The sequence below is a fragment of the Scophthalmus maximus genome, chromosome 18 (genome assembly GCF_022379125.1).
Source record: "Scophthalmus maximus strain ysfricsl-2021 chromosome 18, ASM2237912v1, whole genome shotgun sequence".
Classification (NCBI taxonomy): domain Eukaryota; kingdom Metazoa; phylum Chordata; class Actinopteri; order Pleuronectiformes; family Scophthalmidae; genus Scophthalmus; species Scophthalmus maximus.
In genome coordinates this window covers 17,030,754-17,051,032 of record NC_061532.1, presented here as the reverse complement: position 1 = coordinate 17,051,032, position 20,279 = coordinate 17,030,754, and the positions used below count along the sequence as shown (strand labels likewise).

General features: G+C 45.4%; 1 protein-coding gene across 1 annotated transcript; it reads right to left on the bottom strand.

Annotated features, from left to right (window-relative positions):
* Positions 1–138: 138 nt before the first annotated feature.
* Positions 139–17,179, bottom strand: LOC118290652 (kinesin-like protein KIF3C). The gene is made up of 9 exons (XM_047328469.1): positions 16,768–17,179; positions 15,108–16,564; positions 5,759–5,860; positions 5,435–5,557; positions 3,960–4,078; positions 3,374–3,490; positions 2,948–3,056; positions 2,716–2,837; positions 139–2,321 (listed from the first exon to the last, which is right to left on the bottom strand). The coding sequence occupies exons 2-9, from the start codon at positions 16,551–16,553 to the stop codon at positions 2,234–2,236; spliced, it is 2,226 nt and encodes a 741-aa protein (XP_047184425.1). The 5' UTR covers positions 16,554–16,564; positions 16,768–17,179; the 3' UTR covers positions 139–2,233.
* Between the last annotated feature and the right edge of the window lie 3,100 nt (positions 17,180–20,279).

The following is a 20,279-nucleotide window of genomic DNA, read 5'->3' as shown; positions in this document are numbered from 1 at the left end:
ACATACATATAGAGACATCCACCCACCCACCCCCACCCAACTTCCCCATCCCACACCCTTTACTGGCAGGTTACCATGGAAACAGGCTCCTCCACAGCCACTTCCTGATTGTCTCTGGATTCCTGCATCCATCCATCCGTCCGACCCCTCCCCTCCCCTCCCTCTTTCCATCAGCATCCTCCCTCCGCCCCTCCCCCACTGCCCTCATGCACACATTTGTACAATATTTTACAGCCCTAACACACAGATGGGAAACGTACGTGGATATTTCTTTTTCTTTACTGAATAATATGACAAAAGTCTTTATACATGAGCAAATGTCATCAGTAAAATGTATAATCATACAGAAATATTTGTTGAGGCAATAGAGGCGACACAGTGCGAACAAACAATATGCTGATTCAAACATTTAAAGGAGCATTTTTTTAAAATTATTATGTAGACACAAACTTTTCTATATTTCGCTTAAATATATCTATTTTGATTTCTTTATCTGACCAACAGTCAAAAACCCCATTTCAACAATTAATTTTTCATAAACACATCGGATCAATTATATATCCACACCTGAAACTAAACACGGCTTTGGACTGGTCGTCAATTTTTCAGACATCATCTTGATGTCCTTCATCTCGCAATGTGCATGTTTGACAAATCTTTTTGTACATCCGAGTGATCTTGGTGGATTCAGCCATTATGAAGATAAGAATATGACAGTACATTAAAAATGATCCAGGACTGCACAGTACGTTTCTGTCATATTATTGCATATAACAAATGATATGGTATGAGGTTTGAGTCAAGAAACATTTTGTACACACAAAAGGACAATGCCATGTAACAGCTATAGTAAAAAAAAAAAAAAAAAAAAAAAAAAAAAAAAAAAAGCTGTGAAAGACTTCAATCTTCTGTATATTTGAAATATATATATATATGACTCTAGTAAAGGGCTGTTCCGTGCTCTCTTACACTTAGCGGGGGGTTCGGCTGCAACAGGATCTGCGGCATCAATAATACAGGGATGATTATGTCCCCCCCCCCCCACTGTCTGCTCCTCTTAACCTCTAGGAGGCAAAGAACCCTGTGACACTAAACTGCCGACAAACATCAGCCCAGTCTGATACACTTCACTCAGTCAACTCCTCAGGGAGCAGGTTATATTACTATAACTACTATAATATTTCACAGTACAAAAAAAATGTAAATTGCGCAGAAGCCGCACTGTCTGAGGAGACACGGCTGCACTGTGCTGGAGACTTACAGGTGGCATGAAAAAAAAGTATAAGTGAACCCTTTGGAATCGCCTGCAACTGCGTCAAAATTAGCAATTTGACAGATGACATCGACAAAAGCTATAGTTGTTAAACCTGGAGTCCCGTCAAATGAAACAAGACTGGATATCGGTGCGTTAGAGCTACTTTGACTTCTTAAAAAAAACACTGATGTTAAAAGAAAAAAGATGCATTTTTGACTGGATCAACCTTCGAAGAGTCTTGATTTTGGATTTGAATGTGCCCCTGTGTTTTCCACCGTCCCTGGAATAAATACAAACTGATGCAAATTGATTCTGGAATTTTCTGGAGATTATTTCAGATGTGTCAGACACTGTGGAGGGACTAAAGGAAATGATGCGAGACAACAGGTGTCATGAAGGTCACCTCATCTGACCGACAACTGCACACAATCATATGATGCACGACTATGGATTCACACTTTTACACAGAAAACAGAAAAACAAAAAAGAAAAGAAAAGAAAAAAAAAAATCGAAATTCATGAAGTATTTACACCGGTTGATCATCTACAGGGGAGTCGAGTCAGTTTGTGAGCTTTCATATCTGAACTGGTCACAGTTAGAAACACAAACAGACGATCATAAAGCCCTGTATGAACTCATATTTCATACACACACACAGCCTGGGCGGCACAACACTGCAGCCAGTATTTAATCCAGCGCTCTTGGTCTCATACATGCCGGGACGAAGAAGGGGAATCTGGAAGAATTAAGGTCTTTACATCCGTACGAGAGGAGGAACTGGTGTTTCTGAGGACCTTCTGTTTCCCGTCATGAGATCATTTTCCTTTAAAGTCTGTCGCCTCTCGGGATTCGGCAGAGGCGGTGGCGGTGCCGCGTGCTCGTTTCCCCACGGAGAAGTCTTTCAGAGGATCAACGGCCAAAAGAGGAAGATGAATAAAATAAATAACAATATAAAAAAAACCCTCTTCACAAAAGCTTTACTGTGCCGCCGCGGGCGTGGCAGTGTGACATGCCGCCAAGGAGGCATTCGAGGAGGAGGAAGGGATGGATTTCGGGGTCTGACACCTGCAAAAGAACAAAGAAGCAGTCAAAAAATGATATATTACAGATGAGGTAAAATCTGTCTTTTCATATACATGGAGACGTGTTAATAAGATTATCCTGCAGCAATGAGATTACAGGTTGACGAGCAAAAAAAAAGAAAAGAAGAAGAAGAGATAAACCATCAGATTAAGTCCGCCTAGGCAGATTGTGGCTAATCCTGAATAATCCCATTGACTCTAAACCATTTATACTCAAAAGATACAGGATGAACAGTAAATACTAAAAAAAAAAACATCCATTACATACAATTTCTAATGACTTATTTGGTTTACAAATGTACAATATGTGCAAAAGGCAAATATTCGAAGGTATTAGTTTAGACATGGCTCTGGGGTAACAGCGGGTTTGGGCTCACCAGGAGCGAGACTTGCGGACGCCCCTGTCCCTCGTGGGCGAGTTGTCCACCGAGGAGCTTTGGTTCAGCTCGGCCGTGTTCGGAGGCGTCATGTCCAGCTCCAGGAACATGATGTTCTCGGCCTGCGCGCGGGAAATATACAGGGAAGTGAGCGGCGGCGGCGGCGGCGGCGTCAGGTGGATTGCACCCCTACAGTCGTGGTTGTCAACTTCTAGCCTTTCAACAAACATACCCTGTATCTGGAGTGGCCTCCCATCGCTACGGCAACCCTGGCGTACTGGCTGATGGGCCGTTTGTATCCGACCGCAGACGACGGCCTTTTCTGCATCTGCGAGGATTTGCTGAATAAAGACAGAGGAGGGAATCAATGTGAAACGACGACAACAAAAAAATCCATGGTAAATCCATGTTGAAAACTGTCATATTGAGAGACCATGTTTCAAAGGTCAAAAGGTCATGGGCCTTGACCCAGACCCATCATTCTATTTGTTGGCGCACACACAAAAGCGACAGTTAATGGACGGTGAGGAAATATTCGCTGATTTTTTACCATACGTGTGTTGCTTCAGAATCGCCTACTGCCCCTTTAATGATGTCGACCCTCAGGCCCGCCGATCGACCACCACGACCCTGACATCTGAATTTAAAACACACTGACCTTTCAGCAGGAACAAGAGGCTGAAACTTCCACTGATCCTCCTCGGGGTCAAAGGTCAGTCTGTTCATGATCTTGTTCTTCTCCTCGGGAGGAATGAAGTTCTCTATGATCAGATACCTGCAACGTACATCACATCACACACCACCACTTTTTTTTTATCCTGTTCGGCGGTGGACATCATTTTCCCACAAGCCTTTGCGGGCCAAACATCGTAGCTGGGCAAAAGATGGCGAGTCCAGGAGCGTGTCGAAGGGTCGCGGGTGAAGTGAATATAAAAATGAGAAAATGAGATATCGCAGTAAATGAAGCCCAGTGAATTATTTATACATAATATCTTATTGTGTACAAAGTAGTAATACAGGATTTTAATGAGCCATTCATATAATTTTGCATGCAGTAGAATTTTAAATGTTAAAGTTTTTTCTACTTGGCCCATTCCTGGATTTACTCTCAGAACCTCAGTGTCTGAGAGGATTAAAGCACTTACGAACAACAGTACTGTGCGTATCTGAAGTGAGCGTGCGTTGTGTTTGTCGCCGAGCCGCCGGAGTGAACAACACGCAATGGCGTTCGTTTTTCGACTCACTTGAACTTGAGCTCTCTGGTGAGCTCGTTCTGCGTCTGCTCCAGCTCCTGTCGGCTCCTCACGTGCTCGTCGTTCACGTCCTGGATCTCCGCTTTGATGCACTGGAGCTTGGCGTACAGCTACAAGGAGAGAGAGGGAGGGGGGGGGGGGGGGGGGGGGGGGGGGTGTGAGATGCAGCTGATGAATTGGTTTCCCAACTCGCTGCAGCTTGGTTGCCCATGGCAACAGCACTGGAGGCACTGGTGTCTGGAGGAATGGGCAGCCAACACGGAGAAGGGCCCTCCCTCCTTCCAGCCCAACTCCTCCTCTTTCCTCCAGCGCGCCGGAGCTTTCATACTCTTCGTTCTTTGACTCCCCCCACCCCCCGAGCTCGCTGTATTGGCTTCACACAAGTAGTTTGAATCCTTAATTTCAGCCCTGCAGTTCAAGTGAAATTTCATACAGGCTGAATTTGATCAAAATCGAAATCCAATCTTAAACAAAATATAGAAAAATTGATGTGCGCCATTGGATTTGATGCTCATGGCGGCTGAGAACTGGAGCCAGAGATTTCCCTTTGAGTTTTATTCACATTTTTGCAAAGTGTAAAAAGTTTCAAAAAAATAAGAGAGAATAGTACGTGACGTCTGTCAGTTGACGACCCGGCGGTGACTATTTAATGCACCACTATGCCGTAAATCTATTATCAATCTCTCCTTCCTTTTGCAACTGCCTGATGTTACTCATGGAATGCAATGAATTTGGGGAAGGAAACAAGGACGTGGCCTTTCGAAAACAAGGCTCATCAATGAGACGTCTGAAAAAAGTTTCTCTATGAATTAGCTCGCGTAAATATAAATGTTAGGTTTCAGGCCTGGGATTTAAATGCACAGTGTTCCTCCGCGTGACGACACCATGCAGCGGGAGAAGGGAGGAAGGCAGACATGTCGCATTAGGGCGTCAGGGGAACACAAATCAACACGTTAGTCACAGTGTCATCCACATTCACACAATGGGGTTCGTCCGGGGGGGGGGGGGGTTAGTCCTGCCGGCCGGGGGCCAGTGCAACGGAATCGGGAAGCGAAGGGGAGCAGGGAAGCGTCGGCAAAGGTCCGGAGTTGTTGTGTAAAGGACTTTAAGGGATCCTGGGAAATTGGACCAGCGAGGAAAGCAATGAGCAGAGAGCGATAAAGACAGACGGGCGGAGGGAGGGAGGGAGGGAGGGGAAGGTCCGGGAAAGAGGAGGGGACGGCAGGACAAACCTTGAGGTACTGAGATTTAAGCGCGTGTCCGAGGGCAGAGGGTCATTAGGGTCCAGGGTCAAAGGTCAGGGGGTTCAGGGGTAAAAGAGGGATATACTCACATTAGGAACAGAAAAGGAACGTGTGTGTGTGTGTGTGTGTGTGTGTGTGTGTGTGTGTGCAGGTAAGTATTTGGATTGTGAACACACACGTGTTTCTCTCCCGCATGTTCCAGCGTCTGCAGATATTTTTTACCTTCTTGAGTTTCTTGGTCTTGGCCTCCACCTCCTGCTGCAGAGACGTGAAAGTCTCCCTGAGCTCCAGCGTCTCCTCGTCCTGGACCATCATCTGCTGCTGTATCTCCCTCTCCCCACGAGTCTGAAATCAGGAATGAACACGTCATGTTTCTGTCCAGCCATCCGTCATTAATCTCAACTCTTCAGTCCGGCTGTCGACTGAACCTTCAGCGTTTTCTCTTTTTTCTTTCTCAGACACAGAAACACACACACACACACACACACACACACACACACACACACACACACACACACACACACACACACACACACACACACACACCTGCTCAGCGATCTCCTGCCGCTTCATCTCCAGCATCTTCTGCTGCTCGTTGGTGTGGTCGATGATGTTCTTGCCGCCGACCAGCAGCTTGCTCTCCATCGCCTGGAATAAAAAAAAAAATGAAAGGATTAAACTCTACAACCGTAGCTGGAATTAATAAGAGTCAGAAATTAAATGTGGCACAAAAAACAAGGAGATGCTTGAGCGTTTTTCTTGAGGTCGAACAGAGTTCATTTGGACATTCAACAGTTAAGTCTTTGTGTGTGTGTGTGTGTGTGTGTGTGTGTGTGTGTGCGTGTGTGTGTGTGTGTGTGTGTTGGAGCTGCTGCAGTCAGTGCAGACTTTGTGCTGATGAGGCACGGACACGGAGCTGGAAGTGGGCCGCTCGACAGCGACGCGGTGACATCATCAGCTGAGCTCCGCTGAAAAAACCACCGACTCGGATCAAGTGCTCAAACTCCTCAAACTTACACGAGAGACGAGATTCACTTTCTTCGCCCCAACTCAACTCAACTCTACTCGACTCCTGCTTAGAAACGCTTGACCGAACTTGACCCGCAAGAAATACACAATCCCTTTTTTTTCCCTTTTTAAAAACACCATGTGTAACATGTCTGTAATTGTATGTCATTAATTCAACTGCAGGTCCGACGCTTTAATGTTAATTAAATCAAAATCCGCAGATTTTAAGAAACAAAACTGAGGTCAAATCCTCTCTTTGACAATATCTGCAGTGGCAGACGAGTTCACGGAAACAGAACGGCGAGAGGTTCGCAACTGAAACACGAGCTCTCAGTTATCACTAACCCAGCTCAGCTGTCTGTCAATAACAACAAACAGACAGACAGACAGCAGTACATGATCACTCTCCTCTCCTCCTCCTGATAAAATGTCTCTCTTTTCTTGGGCTGATTCTGAACAACGGATGTCCGAAGGCCTTTGGCTGACTTCCATCAGGACACGATTACACGCTGCCCATAGTGAGGCAGGTCAAATTTCCTGATCGATTATGTTGTTACAGTAGAGAGATAAGCAAACACAGCTGCTCCCCAGACCTGCAATTCATCCGGACGCCAACGGGCTCAAGGAACTATCATAAATGTGGGTCGAATTAAAATAAACTAGTCGCTAGTGAACCACAATCTTCCCAAACCGTAAACAAGTGTTGTCACTTCCTACATATAACCATGAAAAACACTATTATGTATTATGCAGCCTATTCGCACTTCGGACACTTTGTAGTAAGGGTTAGGGTTAATCTAGGGAAAATCTAATGTGCAGACATAAGTGTGTTCACTCTGATGACGAATCGTTGTAACTTCATGCCTCTGGTTACAGCATCTCTGGTTACTGCGGAGATTAAAGGCACACACGCACGCACGCGCGCACACACACACACACACACACACACACAGGGACACTCACTCGCTCGCACGCACGGAAGCTATGCCTCCGCCTTTATCTGTCAAAGAATGATCTCCGTCCCGAGGGCAGAAAAGAATGAGAGATGAGAAACAGGAAAAGGGAGAGGGAAGGAAGAAAGAGACGAAGAAAATGTAAGTAAAGTAGGAGGACGAGGAGGAGGAGAGGAAAAAAAAAAAGGGGCCCAACGAGGCCAAACTGGGTCCATGGCCTTTTTATACTGGCCACATTCCAGTCTCTGTACTTTATACAAAAAGACAGTGTGTGTGTGTGTGTGTGTGTGTGTGTGTGTGTGTGAACAGTGTGCAGCCTATACATTCTCAATTACATGTACATACCACACTGTCCACTTGATTGTTCACTATCACAGACACACACACACACACACACACACACACGCACAAAGACACACACACACACACACACACACACACACACACACGCACACACGCACACACACACACAAAGACACACACACACACACAGACACACACACACAGACATACACACACACACACACACACACACAGACATACAAACACACACACACACACACACACACACACAGTACACTGGAGTCCTTCAGAGTGGATGCGTCTGCAGCAGGTCTTTACAGAAAGCCTCTTTGTTCGGAACTGTCTTTGTGTCCTCTGTGCGTGCGTGTGTGTGTGCGTGTGTGTGTGTGTGTGTGTGTGCGACTGCCTGGTTTGCTGCGCTTGTCTGTTTTGTCATATTCTTTCATCTTCATTAAAAGGGCTTATTCATGTCAGGGGTTCTCTCTCTCATGCATCCCCGTGTCTCTTTCTCTTGATGGGCTGGTTAGATACAGAGGCATGAAGAAAGAAAATGAAAAAGCATTAAAACTCGGCGGAGTCCCCTGATCACTAGCTAATAACACTCTAACATTCATAATCTTTAGTGTCTGTACAGTACTGAACGCACTCATTAAACATTCATGGTGCTGCTGGCTCCCTAGAGGTCGTTCCATAGCATCTCTACTGTTCCCGCTTTGAAAAATATTCAATATTCTTATTCGGTATGGACGAGAACAATACAGTGATTGTAGTGTGTCATTAGTTAAATTCGATTGTTGTTTGTTCAGTACTGTAATGTAGATCATGAATCCCTTACATACATGCTTTTACAAAGCAGGCTGTGATTATTTGTGTGTATTCAAATGGGCGACCTGACACTCAACAAACATTTACAGTAAGTTGCTATTATCTAATGTAGAGAATTCCTGTTTTAAATGAATCTCATTACACGCAAGTCGCGCCGAGTTCATGAATTCGTGTTTCGTGAACTTCGCCAAAATTCACGAACCTCGCATTCAAATGAGTCTAAAAATAATCCTTAAAAAAAAAAACAGCTTGCAGGCATTGAGTTTATCAGAGGGAACAACTTCTCCTGCTTCTATACTTCTATATTTGTATACTTCTATATTCTATATTAACTTCTATATTGCTTTTTTCCCCCCGAAAAAAGATCAGCATCAAGCTTCACGTCACGTCTAAAAGAAAAATCTGAATCAGAAAAGTTTTCTGGAGGTGTAACAGAGGTGGACAAAAGAAGACATGGGGAGGAAGATGAGGAGGAGGAGGGGCAACGACGACTCAGTGAAGAGGAGATGACCTTCAATTCAGTCACATGAGAGACGACTCACATGTCATCTGAGTCATTACGGTCACGCACACGCACACACACACACACGCACACACACACACACACACACACACACACACACACACTGATTGAGCCTGGATGTCTGGACGTTTTGATCAGTAAAGCAGGTTTCATATCGTTTGCCTCGTACCCGAGCGATTATTGATTCTGATTAAATGCATGACGTACATTCATGTACGTACTACGATCACATCTAGTCATACGTACAGTATCTTTGGTATTTTTATTTACCGAGCTGTCCACTTTGAAAGGAGAAAAAGACAAACACTGAATCATTTATAAATGGAGCTTGTGAAGTGCAGGATGTGATGTGAGTGAGCGTCAGCCTGCATATTTGTGCCCATAAGTGTGTGTTCAAATCGTTTTTGGCTGTGACTGATTCGTTTTTCCTGACGGGAAAAGACGGCGCAGAGACCGGGAAGCGCTGCGTATTGAGCTGGCCCGTCCGCGTCGGGGGCCAGTCAGCCAATCACAGCGAGGCCGGGGCCTGCTGGGAGCGAGCGGGGGCTACGAATACGATCTAACGACAACAGGCCTCGCGTGTGCCGCCGAGAGACGGAGAGCTTGCTGCGAAGAGACAGAAACAAGGAAGAAGAAGAAGAAGAAGAAGAAGAAGAAGAGGGAGACGTAGAAAGGAAAAGACAGGAGAGACAGAGCGTGAAAGAAGAGAGCAGATCTGAGGATCTGGTTGGCAGCAGTCGCGGCCCGGTCAGGATGCACTCAGGGAGCCGAGGGCTAGAAGCCTAATCTCATCAACGATCACTCACTGTCAATCATCTCCCGCATCTCGCAAACACACGAGGGCGAGCCAGTGAGAGGCGTGCCAACAGCTGATCCCGCAGATTAACCAGGGAAACATCCTGTAGTCCAGCCAGACAAAACTTCACGTGCAGATGCGCAGCGAAAACATGAAGAAGAGTGTGTAACGAGTTGATTTTGCTCCTTATTGTAGAGTTGGCTACTCCATAAAACTGCATCCCTTTCACACAAGCTGTTTTCTGGGGGGAGTTTCCCATTTACAGAAGAAGTACACAGCGGGAGATCGCTTACATTTTACGGAGATTACAGAGATTTTCCTGCTGTGGTCTCACAAGCGCTCACTCGGACATTTTTTTACAGAAATTCTTTCGAGGGGTTCGGCGGGAAAAGTTCCGCAAAATGTCCGGAGCAGCATTTGCCTCATGTGACGTATCGCCGCTCGGGAAACGTTCGGGAAAAAGACTGTGTTAAAGAATTGTTACATATCACGCCTCTGTTTTTCCAAAATGCCGGCACACTATCGGAGGCCAGGTCCGAACTAAAAGGTTTTTCTCATTTTTAAAACGGTGTTTCGAAAAACTGGAGATCTCCGTCCAGACGAACAAACCTGAAAAAGCACGTCACATGACCACTCACGTGACACGACACTGGCCAGGCACACGCCGACGTAAACAGGAAGCAGTTGGTTGCAGAAAATACTGGCAAATAGGAAGCAGATGTGTAATCTGCCAACGTGGCCATAACGGCACATATGACGGCCCGGCGAGTCATTGACCCACATGTGACCTCAACAGTTCTCAGGGTGTAAATGACCACAAAGGGGGTTAAAGAGATCGGGACGGCCCGTTGGTCGGACAGGGCTGACGAAGCCTTTCAGATGAGAGGTGAACGTTCCTCAAGCACCTCGAACAAATCCTGCCTTTTTGGAGGAAAGGGCATTTTCCAAAATATCCAAAATTTTCCTTCAAGAGGAAGAAAAAAAAAAAGACGCCTTTGGAGGTTTGTTTTAATTCCTTTTACACGGCGTGGATAAAACTGTTCAATTATTAAACTGTTTTGATAATTGTGTTGCATAATGTATGAGGCTACAGCGGTTACATTAGCAAAAATATTACATCCCGCATCCATCCGAAATAACATCTGTGCCTCGCAAGATAAACACATATTTAATAATTGATGTTTTCGTGTTGACATTGAGTTTGTTTATCTGCTTGTATGGGAGGCGGAGGAGTGAGTGTTGTTTAAGAAACCCTTAAAAAACTATAAATAAATGTTCATAATAATATTAATTCTACATTTCAATTCATTTTGAATGGTTAACTTTGCGAAAAAAAAATAAAAACCCTTGTCCTCTTTACCCGCTACAGAGCAGACGACAGCTTCCAAAAATAGAAAAGTAACAGATAAGTTTGTCTTAAATGAGTCCACGTGTGTCCGTGTCGGATTTCTGCACTGATCCCATGACTTACAGGGAACAAACACGCAGACATCGTGTACGTAATCACACACACACACACACACACACACACACACACACACACACACACACATGAAAAACACATGACACACACAGGGTTGATTCATCAATATTTCAGTGATGCAGCCCTCCATGCTGAAAGATGGAGAGCAGCGATGAGCTCCAGACACACACACACACACACACACACACACACACACACACTCACACACACTCACACACACACGCATCCCTCTCTCTGTCTGGGCTAATTTGACAGGAAGGCAGCTATATAAACAGGAAGCAGACATTCTACCCATAAAGCCATGCATGTATGTGTATGCTTGTGTGTGTGTGTGTGTGTGTGTGTGTGTGTAACGCTGGCAATTTTTCCTATGAGGCAGTGAGGCATTGTTGTTGAGCACTCGCTCTGATTGGCTGAACTTCAGCTGGCAGGATGTAAGAAAAAGGCCCGGTCAGCGTCGATCTCCTCCGATAACAAAAGGCAGCGAAGGCTATCGGAGACGCATTAATAGGGATCTATAAACAGTGCACGCACATTTGTTTTTCATTTGCAACATTAAACTGTCATCCTGCCTCCGGCCAACCAGACCTCCTCTGTTCGCCGTCAGGGCTGACAGTGCAACATCTATTTTCGTCTTTTTACGGACAACTATAAAGATCAAACGCATCAGAGAGACATAACCCAGTGGTTCCCAACACAGGCTTCGCCTGGGCATCTCGCCATGGACGGGTTTTTATTATTATAGTCTCAGTTTATTCAATTCACACTCCTCACAGTGGTCTGCCCATAATGCAATTTTCCCGTTCCCACAGCGGCAAAATTATTTCAACGGCAGGTTGAGGGAAAGACGGATCACAGAACTCGCTTAATATTATAATCCCCATCACAAATGGAAACTTCAAAACATAAGAAGAGGAGCTGCTTTAAAAGAAACAGGAGGTTTAAAGTTCAACCGCCAAAATGGTCGAGAAGCTCAAAAACTAGAAATCTGAAGATCATGTAATATGATTGAAAGGTGGAATAAAATAACAGAATACAACATTGTATCTGGCTTAATTTTTCATAACTTCCCGTGGGTCTAATACAATAAATATGTTATCTTTAACGAAATGTGACAAGCAGAAAGAAAAAAGACATCTCTAATGTGAGAGAGAGGGAGAGAGAAGACCGCACAGTTTTGACCCAGAAAAAAAGTGGATCTAAGAATAGTCCACATCACGGTCGGACATAGCAGCATCTTTATACACGGAGCTGCTGCTCAGCATGAAACTCTCAACGGCCGCCGCGCTGATACCTGTTTCATAACAGCGTCAACACTGTGAAAAAAAAGATGCTGTACCGGTTAAAATAACTCACTGGAGAGGCAGAAGAATCACGCTACGTATCCACGCTTCGGTGCCTATATCGTCTATTTTACCCTAAATGAGACCACCATGTACAAAATTATCATCGTGCTGTATTGAAGGAGACTTGAAACTAGCGATCAAGACAATAAACTCCTCAGGAAAATGCTTAGTGACGTCATAAATCAGGTGAGAAATAGAGTCGTTTTCTTACAGACTTCTACAGAAACTGACTTCTTTTCGCAGCCTGCGAGTCGCCCCCTGCTGGTGATTCCAGAGAACACAGTCTCCAGGCACTTCCGCATTGGCTTCCACATCCATTTTTATATACAGTCTATGGTTGATAAACATGTAGGATCTATAATTAGTTTTCAGCAGAGATGTGGCGTTGACTAGAAAACAAGCTGCCCAACATGTTTACGGCAGCCCATTGACATGTTTTAGCAGTTTTGGACGACAACGGAGAAATACCATATATCAAGTTTTCAGTTGCAAGGACAATACTATCTAGGATCCGATCTTTTCCATTGGATTTGTTGACAATGAGGAAAAAACAAACAAATGAATCAGTTCCTCTCCTGATGACAAATGTCGCTTTGAGGTGTAACTCGGCGTTTCCCATTTAAACCACCAGCAAGAAACTGAGGCATCAAAGGGAAGGAAATACTCTTCTCCTTAATCATCATCTTCCCTCCTCCGGGAGGGACGGGGGGCGAGAGGAGAAAAAAGCAGCTCTGTTGATTCTCTGCACTTGACATCACTCAGCAGTCAGCATCAAACGCCGAGGCCCCCTGAGCTGTGGTGAGCGGTCACAGGAGATTTTATACGGTTGAGCACAAAACAGCATCGGCCATGACGGTGAGGCAAAAACGTGACGGGAAGAAACAGGAGCAGCCTCGCGTCTGAAGGGCAAATGACCAGGAGGTGCTGTACATCAGCTCTGTCTCTGGGGGACTCTCCCAGACCTCATCCCTTCACCCACAAAGACGACGAGCCACATCTGAGACATGAAGCAAAAAAGAGGAGGTCGGCACAAGTGCCACGCGGGCGCTCTCTGTCATTTCCTGTTCTGCCCGACCCGCTGGATTTTACACCTTTTTTTTTTTATTTCGAGTGATTCCTGATGAGTGCATTTACTGAAATAGAATAAACATGAAACTCTGGCTTTTGGCTTTGGCTGTTACCAATTTTCGCAGCAAATTAGTCAATAAATGTATGTGAGGATAATATTATTTTGTGAAGAGTTCTTTCTGAGGTAATGCATCATAGGAGAAATTTGTTAAATTGCGTTAATCATCAGTTTAATACTTAAAAATGCAATTTTTCATATATTTGCCATTTTGTCAGTATTTATATTAATATCGTGATATTGATTGTAGCCACCTTGCCATAGCAGAGGAGTTAAACGGATCGATTTGTCGACTGGAGGCAGCTTCGGTCGACCAGAATGTAATTCAGCCTTATAGTTCATATTGTGTTTTAAGTCATGAGGGGAACTGTAACTGTAGAAAATCTCTCTCTCTCTCTGTGTGTGTGTGTTATTCCATTAATACTCCCATTGCTATCGCCTACCCAGACGGATTTTACTGCTCTTAAAATACACGTAACATAACAAGTAGCACAGTACAAAGCATCAACTCGCCAGAAGTGATGCTGAACAAAAAATAAAAATAATTTCCCTCCTCACATTGGAGCCTCGGGCTCTGCTCGCTGCAGCTCGGTCGGCTGGTCCAGTAAATAGTATCTCGTGTTGGGACGGTCCAGGCTGCAGCTGCGCACCACAGTCATTCTGCACGGGTGACTTATTGACTGGATGTGCACATGAATCAGAGCAAGTCATTAATGCAGGTCAGCCTCGGCCTTTGATTGGCGGCTGTGTGTTGGCCAAAGGGAGAAGTGACATTTTGAGCTACGGTGGTGACCACAGTTCCTGTCTGGACATGTGGGACACGTGAACAAGCCATTGTTTAAAGACAGCAGGGACACGAACACATACACACACACACACACACACACACACACAAAGTACCAGTCGCTGGAAACACTGGCACTGGTAAAGGACGAGTACACAGAGATTATTTAACATCTTCTCTGACTCTGGAGGAGAAAATAACCCTGAGGAATCACTGTTGTCATCGTGATGGGTTTGTAGACTTCAGACGGTGACTATGAACAGCTCACATGACAATGACCTGCAGCAAATGTCCCATGAACCATGTAGGCTTCGTGTTTTTTTTAACGGAAGGCCTGTGTTATGAACCTGGGTGTGTGTGTGGAGTTTGGACCATCAACCGACTGATCAATGAACCCATTGTGGGCTATGAGATCAATGTGACGATGTCAGCAAATGTCAGCAGATAAGTAACACACACACACACACACACACACACACACACACACACACACACACACACACACACACACACACACGCGCACACACACACACAGAGTGTACTCTGAACTGAAGGAATCAGATCTAGGACATGTGTGAGCCATGGGATTATCATTTGTGATAATCTGATGATCTGTTATTAAGTCACATTATGGACAGTAACCCTGGGAGCTTCATATCTAATTACACCTCTGTGTGTGTGTGTGTGTGTGTGTGTGTGTGCGTGTTTGTAAAGCAACTTGTGACCGGCCTCAGGTGAAATCTCTCACCTTGTACTTGGCGGTCAGCTGCTCGGTGGCTTCCTGCTCCTTCCTCAGGTCTCCCATCATCCTCTCCTTCTCGCCCAGCAGCCTCTGCTTCTCCTCGGCCAGCAGGTATTGATCTCCTCTGATGGCGTCCTTCTCCCGCTCCAACCGCTGCTCCTCCAGCTTCACGTACTCCTCCGCCTCCTTCTCCACCTCCAGCTCCTCCAGCTCCTCCAGCTCCTCCTCCTCCTCCTCCTCCTCCTCGCCCTCGGGCTCTTCGTCCTCGTCCCCCTCCCAGCCTTCGCCCTCCACCTGCTCCTTCTTCTGCATGCTCCTCCACTTCCTGTGGTTGAGCTGCGCCCGGAGGCGGGCGATCTCCATCTGGAACTCGCGCAGCAGCGCATCTTTGGGGTCCTCGTTGACTCTCGGCTGGTTCTGGATGTTCTTGGCCCGGTTGGCGTAGCGGAGGGTGGTGAGCGTTTCGTCGTAGTGCTGCGAGGACGGGCCCAAGGTGGCGACCATGACCGTCTTCGCGTTCCCGCCCAAGGAGTCCTGCAACAGCCTGGTCAGCTTGGAGTCCCGGTAAGGCACGTGGCTGCTGCGTCCGTCCGCCAGCGCCGAGATCACGTTCCCCAGCGCTGACAGGGAAAGGTTGATCTTGGCGGCCTCCTTCAGGCGCTCCCCCTGGACGCCGGTCTTGGCTTGCCGCTCGCTGCCAGCCAGATCCACCAGGTTGAGGCGACCCACTCGAATGTGCTTCCGACCATCTGGTCCGGGCTGGCTGCACTCCACCGTGATCAAGAACAACGCATGGGACCTGGACGAGTGCTCGTTCATGTCGGTCGCGCCAACCGCCCTCGCCTGGTTGCCCACGTTCATCACCTCCTCGATCTCCTTGATGCTCTTGCAGACGCACGACGTGAGATCTCGGACATACACGCCGGTGTCCGGACACTCCCTGAGGTCCAGCGCTCTGGCGCTGCCATGGTTGGGATCGAGGAGGTCCCGAATCTCCTCGAGGTAGATCTCCAGGTAGGATGCCCGCACCAGGTACTGCCTGTCGGACTGCGAGCGGGAGATGTGTGTGAAGATGTGGTCAAAGGCGTTGGGGATCACGCCCCGTTTCTCCGGGTCCATCCATGCCCCCTGCATGGTGTACGTCTTCCCGGTGCCAGTTTGCCCGTAGGCAAATATTGTGCCGTTGAACCCTGCGAGCACCGAGTCTATCAGGGGGCGCACGCTCTCGTCGTACAGGTCTCGCTGTTTGGAGCTGGCATCGTACACGGCGTCGAACGTGAACGTTTTCTGGGGCTCGCTGGCGGACGACCGGGGGTTCCTGAGGATCACCTGTCCGAGCCCCAGGTCCAACCGCACGATGCCCCCCGCGGCCCTGTTGGACTCCTCCTTCCGGTTCAACGGGCGGCATCGAACGACCACCTTCACCGACTCGCTGCTCTTGTTTTTCGACATGACTGCCGCCTCTGATTAGTTTGACCAAAAATAAAAATGTAGAATATCACTTTCGTCAGAATAAGATGGGCGCCTTTAATGAAGTCTATAATTAGCCTGGAATATCCTTTTGACTCAAAATCATTCAAATGGATTCGAAATATCACAGATTCACCGTGGCTCCTCGATCACGTCACAAAGGGGAAATGGCCACATCGAATAAGTAGATAATTACCGACGCATATGATGAGATGCCAGGGTTTCTGCTGCCTTATTGTCTGTGGGATCAGCCCTGGAAGCAGCGGGCCGGTCGGCGGCTCTCACGCGTTGGATCGACGCTCCATTGCAGTCCCAGAGTCCCTCGGTGGCAAAATATATCTATATATCCATATATCTATATCTATTCATACATCCCACAACACGCCGGTGATGGTGACATTCGTCATGTCGTCCCGACCCTCCAGCAGCCGGTCCAGATCCTCCTCGCGCCGCCCGTCTGCATCCTCCGCGCGCGGCCGCCGCTCGCAGATGCTCCGAGGTGGATGTGCGGTAGTGGCTCTTGTGCGCGGAGACGGAGCTCTCTCCTCCTGTACGCAACACACACACACACACACACACACACACACACACACACACACACACACACACACACACACACAGAGAGATACACGCACTCATACATACACACAGCCATTCAACCACCACACCCCACATCACTGCGCAGTGGAACAAGGGACCATGGGAAATGAAGTTTTTTTTTTTTTTTTTTTATCATCCAAAAGAGAAGTATTGGCACAATGACAATTTTCAGTGGCACATTTGTGACAGATGATCGTTACAACGGTTCCACTTCTCTCACTGTAAGAAGCTTCCTAGTCGTATTGCAGCAGTGCAGGACGGTTTGCACAGATGCACAATTCAATCCAAATTGAATTATGAAAATGTCATCTTCATTATTTGATATTTATTGAAATTGTATTTCAACCAAAATTCTACCTGATGTATTTGTGATTTGTGGAAAGAATTTGAAATCATGAGATCTGATAATCATACGAAGACTGTACTTAATTGCTGTGATTCTTTGGGGGGGGGGGGGGGGGGGGGGGCAAGTTGGAATGAGTTTCCCTTTAAAGCAGCCTTATTCATATCTGTGATACTTTACTGCATATTACTCACAATAATCTCTTTACCATAAACAGAGTACTCTTTGATAACAAGATGTTAATCTGGTTTTAATTTTTCTTTCTCTTTGATTAATTTTGTTTTTTCTATTTGGGCAATAATCTTCAATTTTATTTCTACATATAGAGTCGTTGTTGGAGGAATGGGAGACAAACTATGACCTGGTCAGTCTGTGATTATGAATAACCGCCAATATAAAGAGTTTATAAATATAAATAATTTGCACCAGCTTGATAAGATTTTTGTCCTGAATATATGTCAAATATTTGATGGAAAACTCCATACTAGAAAAGGTGAATCAATGCAGTTAATAAGGGGTTAAAGGTTCACTAGGGTCCTTTGTGCCATTAATATTAATATGATTAATGATAAAGCGCTGTCTTTCATAAAGAACCGCATGGATTCATGTGTGGTGCACTTCAGGGAAAGTGTTTTATTAGGTCCTCATCTCTGAATAGATCCACGCAGAGCTGGTTAAGACAAATAAATGTTTGTCCCCTTAGCAAAAAATAAAAATCCAAGTTGATTTCCTGTCCCTTGTTACACAACTGTGCTGCAAATACCTGCACAAAATGAGGACAATGCAAAATGAATCGTTGCAAGACTTATTCAACCATTACACCCATTCAAATATGACACGACAGCACCACCTGGCGAAACAACGGTGGAACACACCCTGACCTGCAGCCGGTCCATGTCACCGCAGGGGGTCAGGAGAGTTAACTGTTTCCAGAGGAAGAGGGTGGTGGTGCTGGTTCTAGGTAATTCCCCATTAAACTACTAATCTATTTGCATATAACCTCTTCCCATTTTCCACAATGTGTCATCAGAGTTATCTAGTGCATTTCTGCTGGTTGTAGGCCTGAGCGGCCACAAAGGGGAATTCAACGCGTTACATTGTTCCCAGAGCGAGAAGACACAAACAATTTCACGACCATTAATACGTCACCTCGCTGTGACGTGTATTTAGTAGGGGTTAACAGTTATAAACTGAATGTCATTGTTGGCTCGTGCACTGTTTGTTGATGAATCACGGAAGCGGAGCCAGAAAATTACCCATATGTGTTCAGAAAAATCCCCTCTGCTTCTCAGGGAAGTGATACCTGTTCAAGACAGACTTTCTAATTGTGTGAATGAATGACTGGTGTAAAATAAAAAGCAAAAAGAGATGATAAAAAAAAATCACTGGGTAACTAGCTATTATTTTCATTATTGATTATCTGCAGATTATTTTCTCGATTATTCAGTTCATTATTTAGCCTATAAAATGCCAAAAATATATATAAAAGTTGCCCATTTCTATTTTTAAAGGCCAAAGATAATGTCATTCAAATTTGCCCTTTTTTTGTTTTGTTGATATTTTGAGACTGAAAGTTCAGTTGGCCATGTAAACTGTTCTTGACCATACAAGGTGATGTTAATTTGCAGCCTCTGACTCTAGTTATACTTTTAAGTCAAGGCTAACAGCCAAAGGTTAATATGTACGGGCCAAAAAAAGACAAGATAAAACAGAACCACGGTAAAACAAGAGGTCAGATAAAACATAAATCTAAAAATCCTCCCAGTTCAGACACCGGAATGTTTCCACAATCACTAACCAATGAATTGACTTCTTGTTTAAGCTCTATAAAACGTTGAAGAGAGCAACCACTTTTCGTGGCTGAACATAGGGTAAGGGTTTCTTGGAAGCCTAGTGATCAACATGCATACCATCTACTGTTGCTCAGTTATTCCCCCTCCCTCTCTCCCCTACGCTTCCTGTCACTTCTCAACCACCCACTGTTGTCGAAAGCAAAAATACCTTTAAAAAAAACCAAAACCCATAAGATCATCTGGTCGACTTGTCAAACAGGTAAACGTGACGGCGGACTTCCTCTCTTAAAGGTGCATAACGTATCACTGCCAGCTCAGTGTGGGAATTTTTAGTTGCTGGCTGTTTGTGAGCGTTCAAGACAAAACCCCTGGGGCCCCATGCAGCAAAATTGAGGAATGTGCACGGATCTGGGAAGATTTCTGCATTCAGACAAGATTTATTAGTGTAACAAAGGTTGTTTTTTTTCACGGAGAAGGAAATCGGAGGAGGTATACGATTAGAAAATGAACTAAAATAAAAATAATTTGACACTTCAACTTAAAGTTTAGAAAATCTAAACTAATGGCCTACCTCTTAAGCATCTGTTTTAGGCTTTGCATGGGCTGGTTTGTGGTTGGATGTCTGCATCTTTTTTCCTCATCCCTTAGGATCCATATGTATCCACCTGGCATGGAAAACAAATTCTATATATTTTTGACATTCAACTGTTCACTTGAACAGTTTTGGATATGAACATTTGAGACCCTATATATGCATTTTATAATGACTTGTAGCCCCCAGTATCTTGTTTGATTTTTTTTATGTAAATACACATAATGAATGAATTGATCAGTTCAATTGGCAACAGTTTTTATAGCAGATTAATCTTTTTGAAGGAAAAAAGAAAAAGCCAAATTAACTTGTTCCAGTCACTCAAATCTGAATATTGGGATTTGGGGGAATAATATTTGACATTCTTAAATTATGTGATT

Bases quoted from the DNA above. Each gene is read 5' to 3' on its own strand.
- LOC118290652 (XM_047328469.1), bottom strand. From the start codon at position 16,553: ATGTCGAAAAACAAGAGCAGCGAGTCGGTGAAGGTGGTCGTTCGATGC. The intron at 5,861-15,107 runs GTGAGAGATTTC...TTTTTATTCCAG, and splicing joins AGCTGACCGCCAAGTACAAG to GCGATGGAGAGCAAGCTGCT. The intron at 5,558-5,758 runs GTGTGTGTGTGT...TCCTGATTTCAG, and splicing joins GGCAGGAGATCGCTGAGCAG to ACTCGTGGGGAGAGGGAGAT.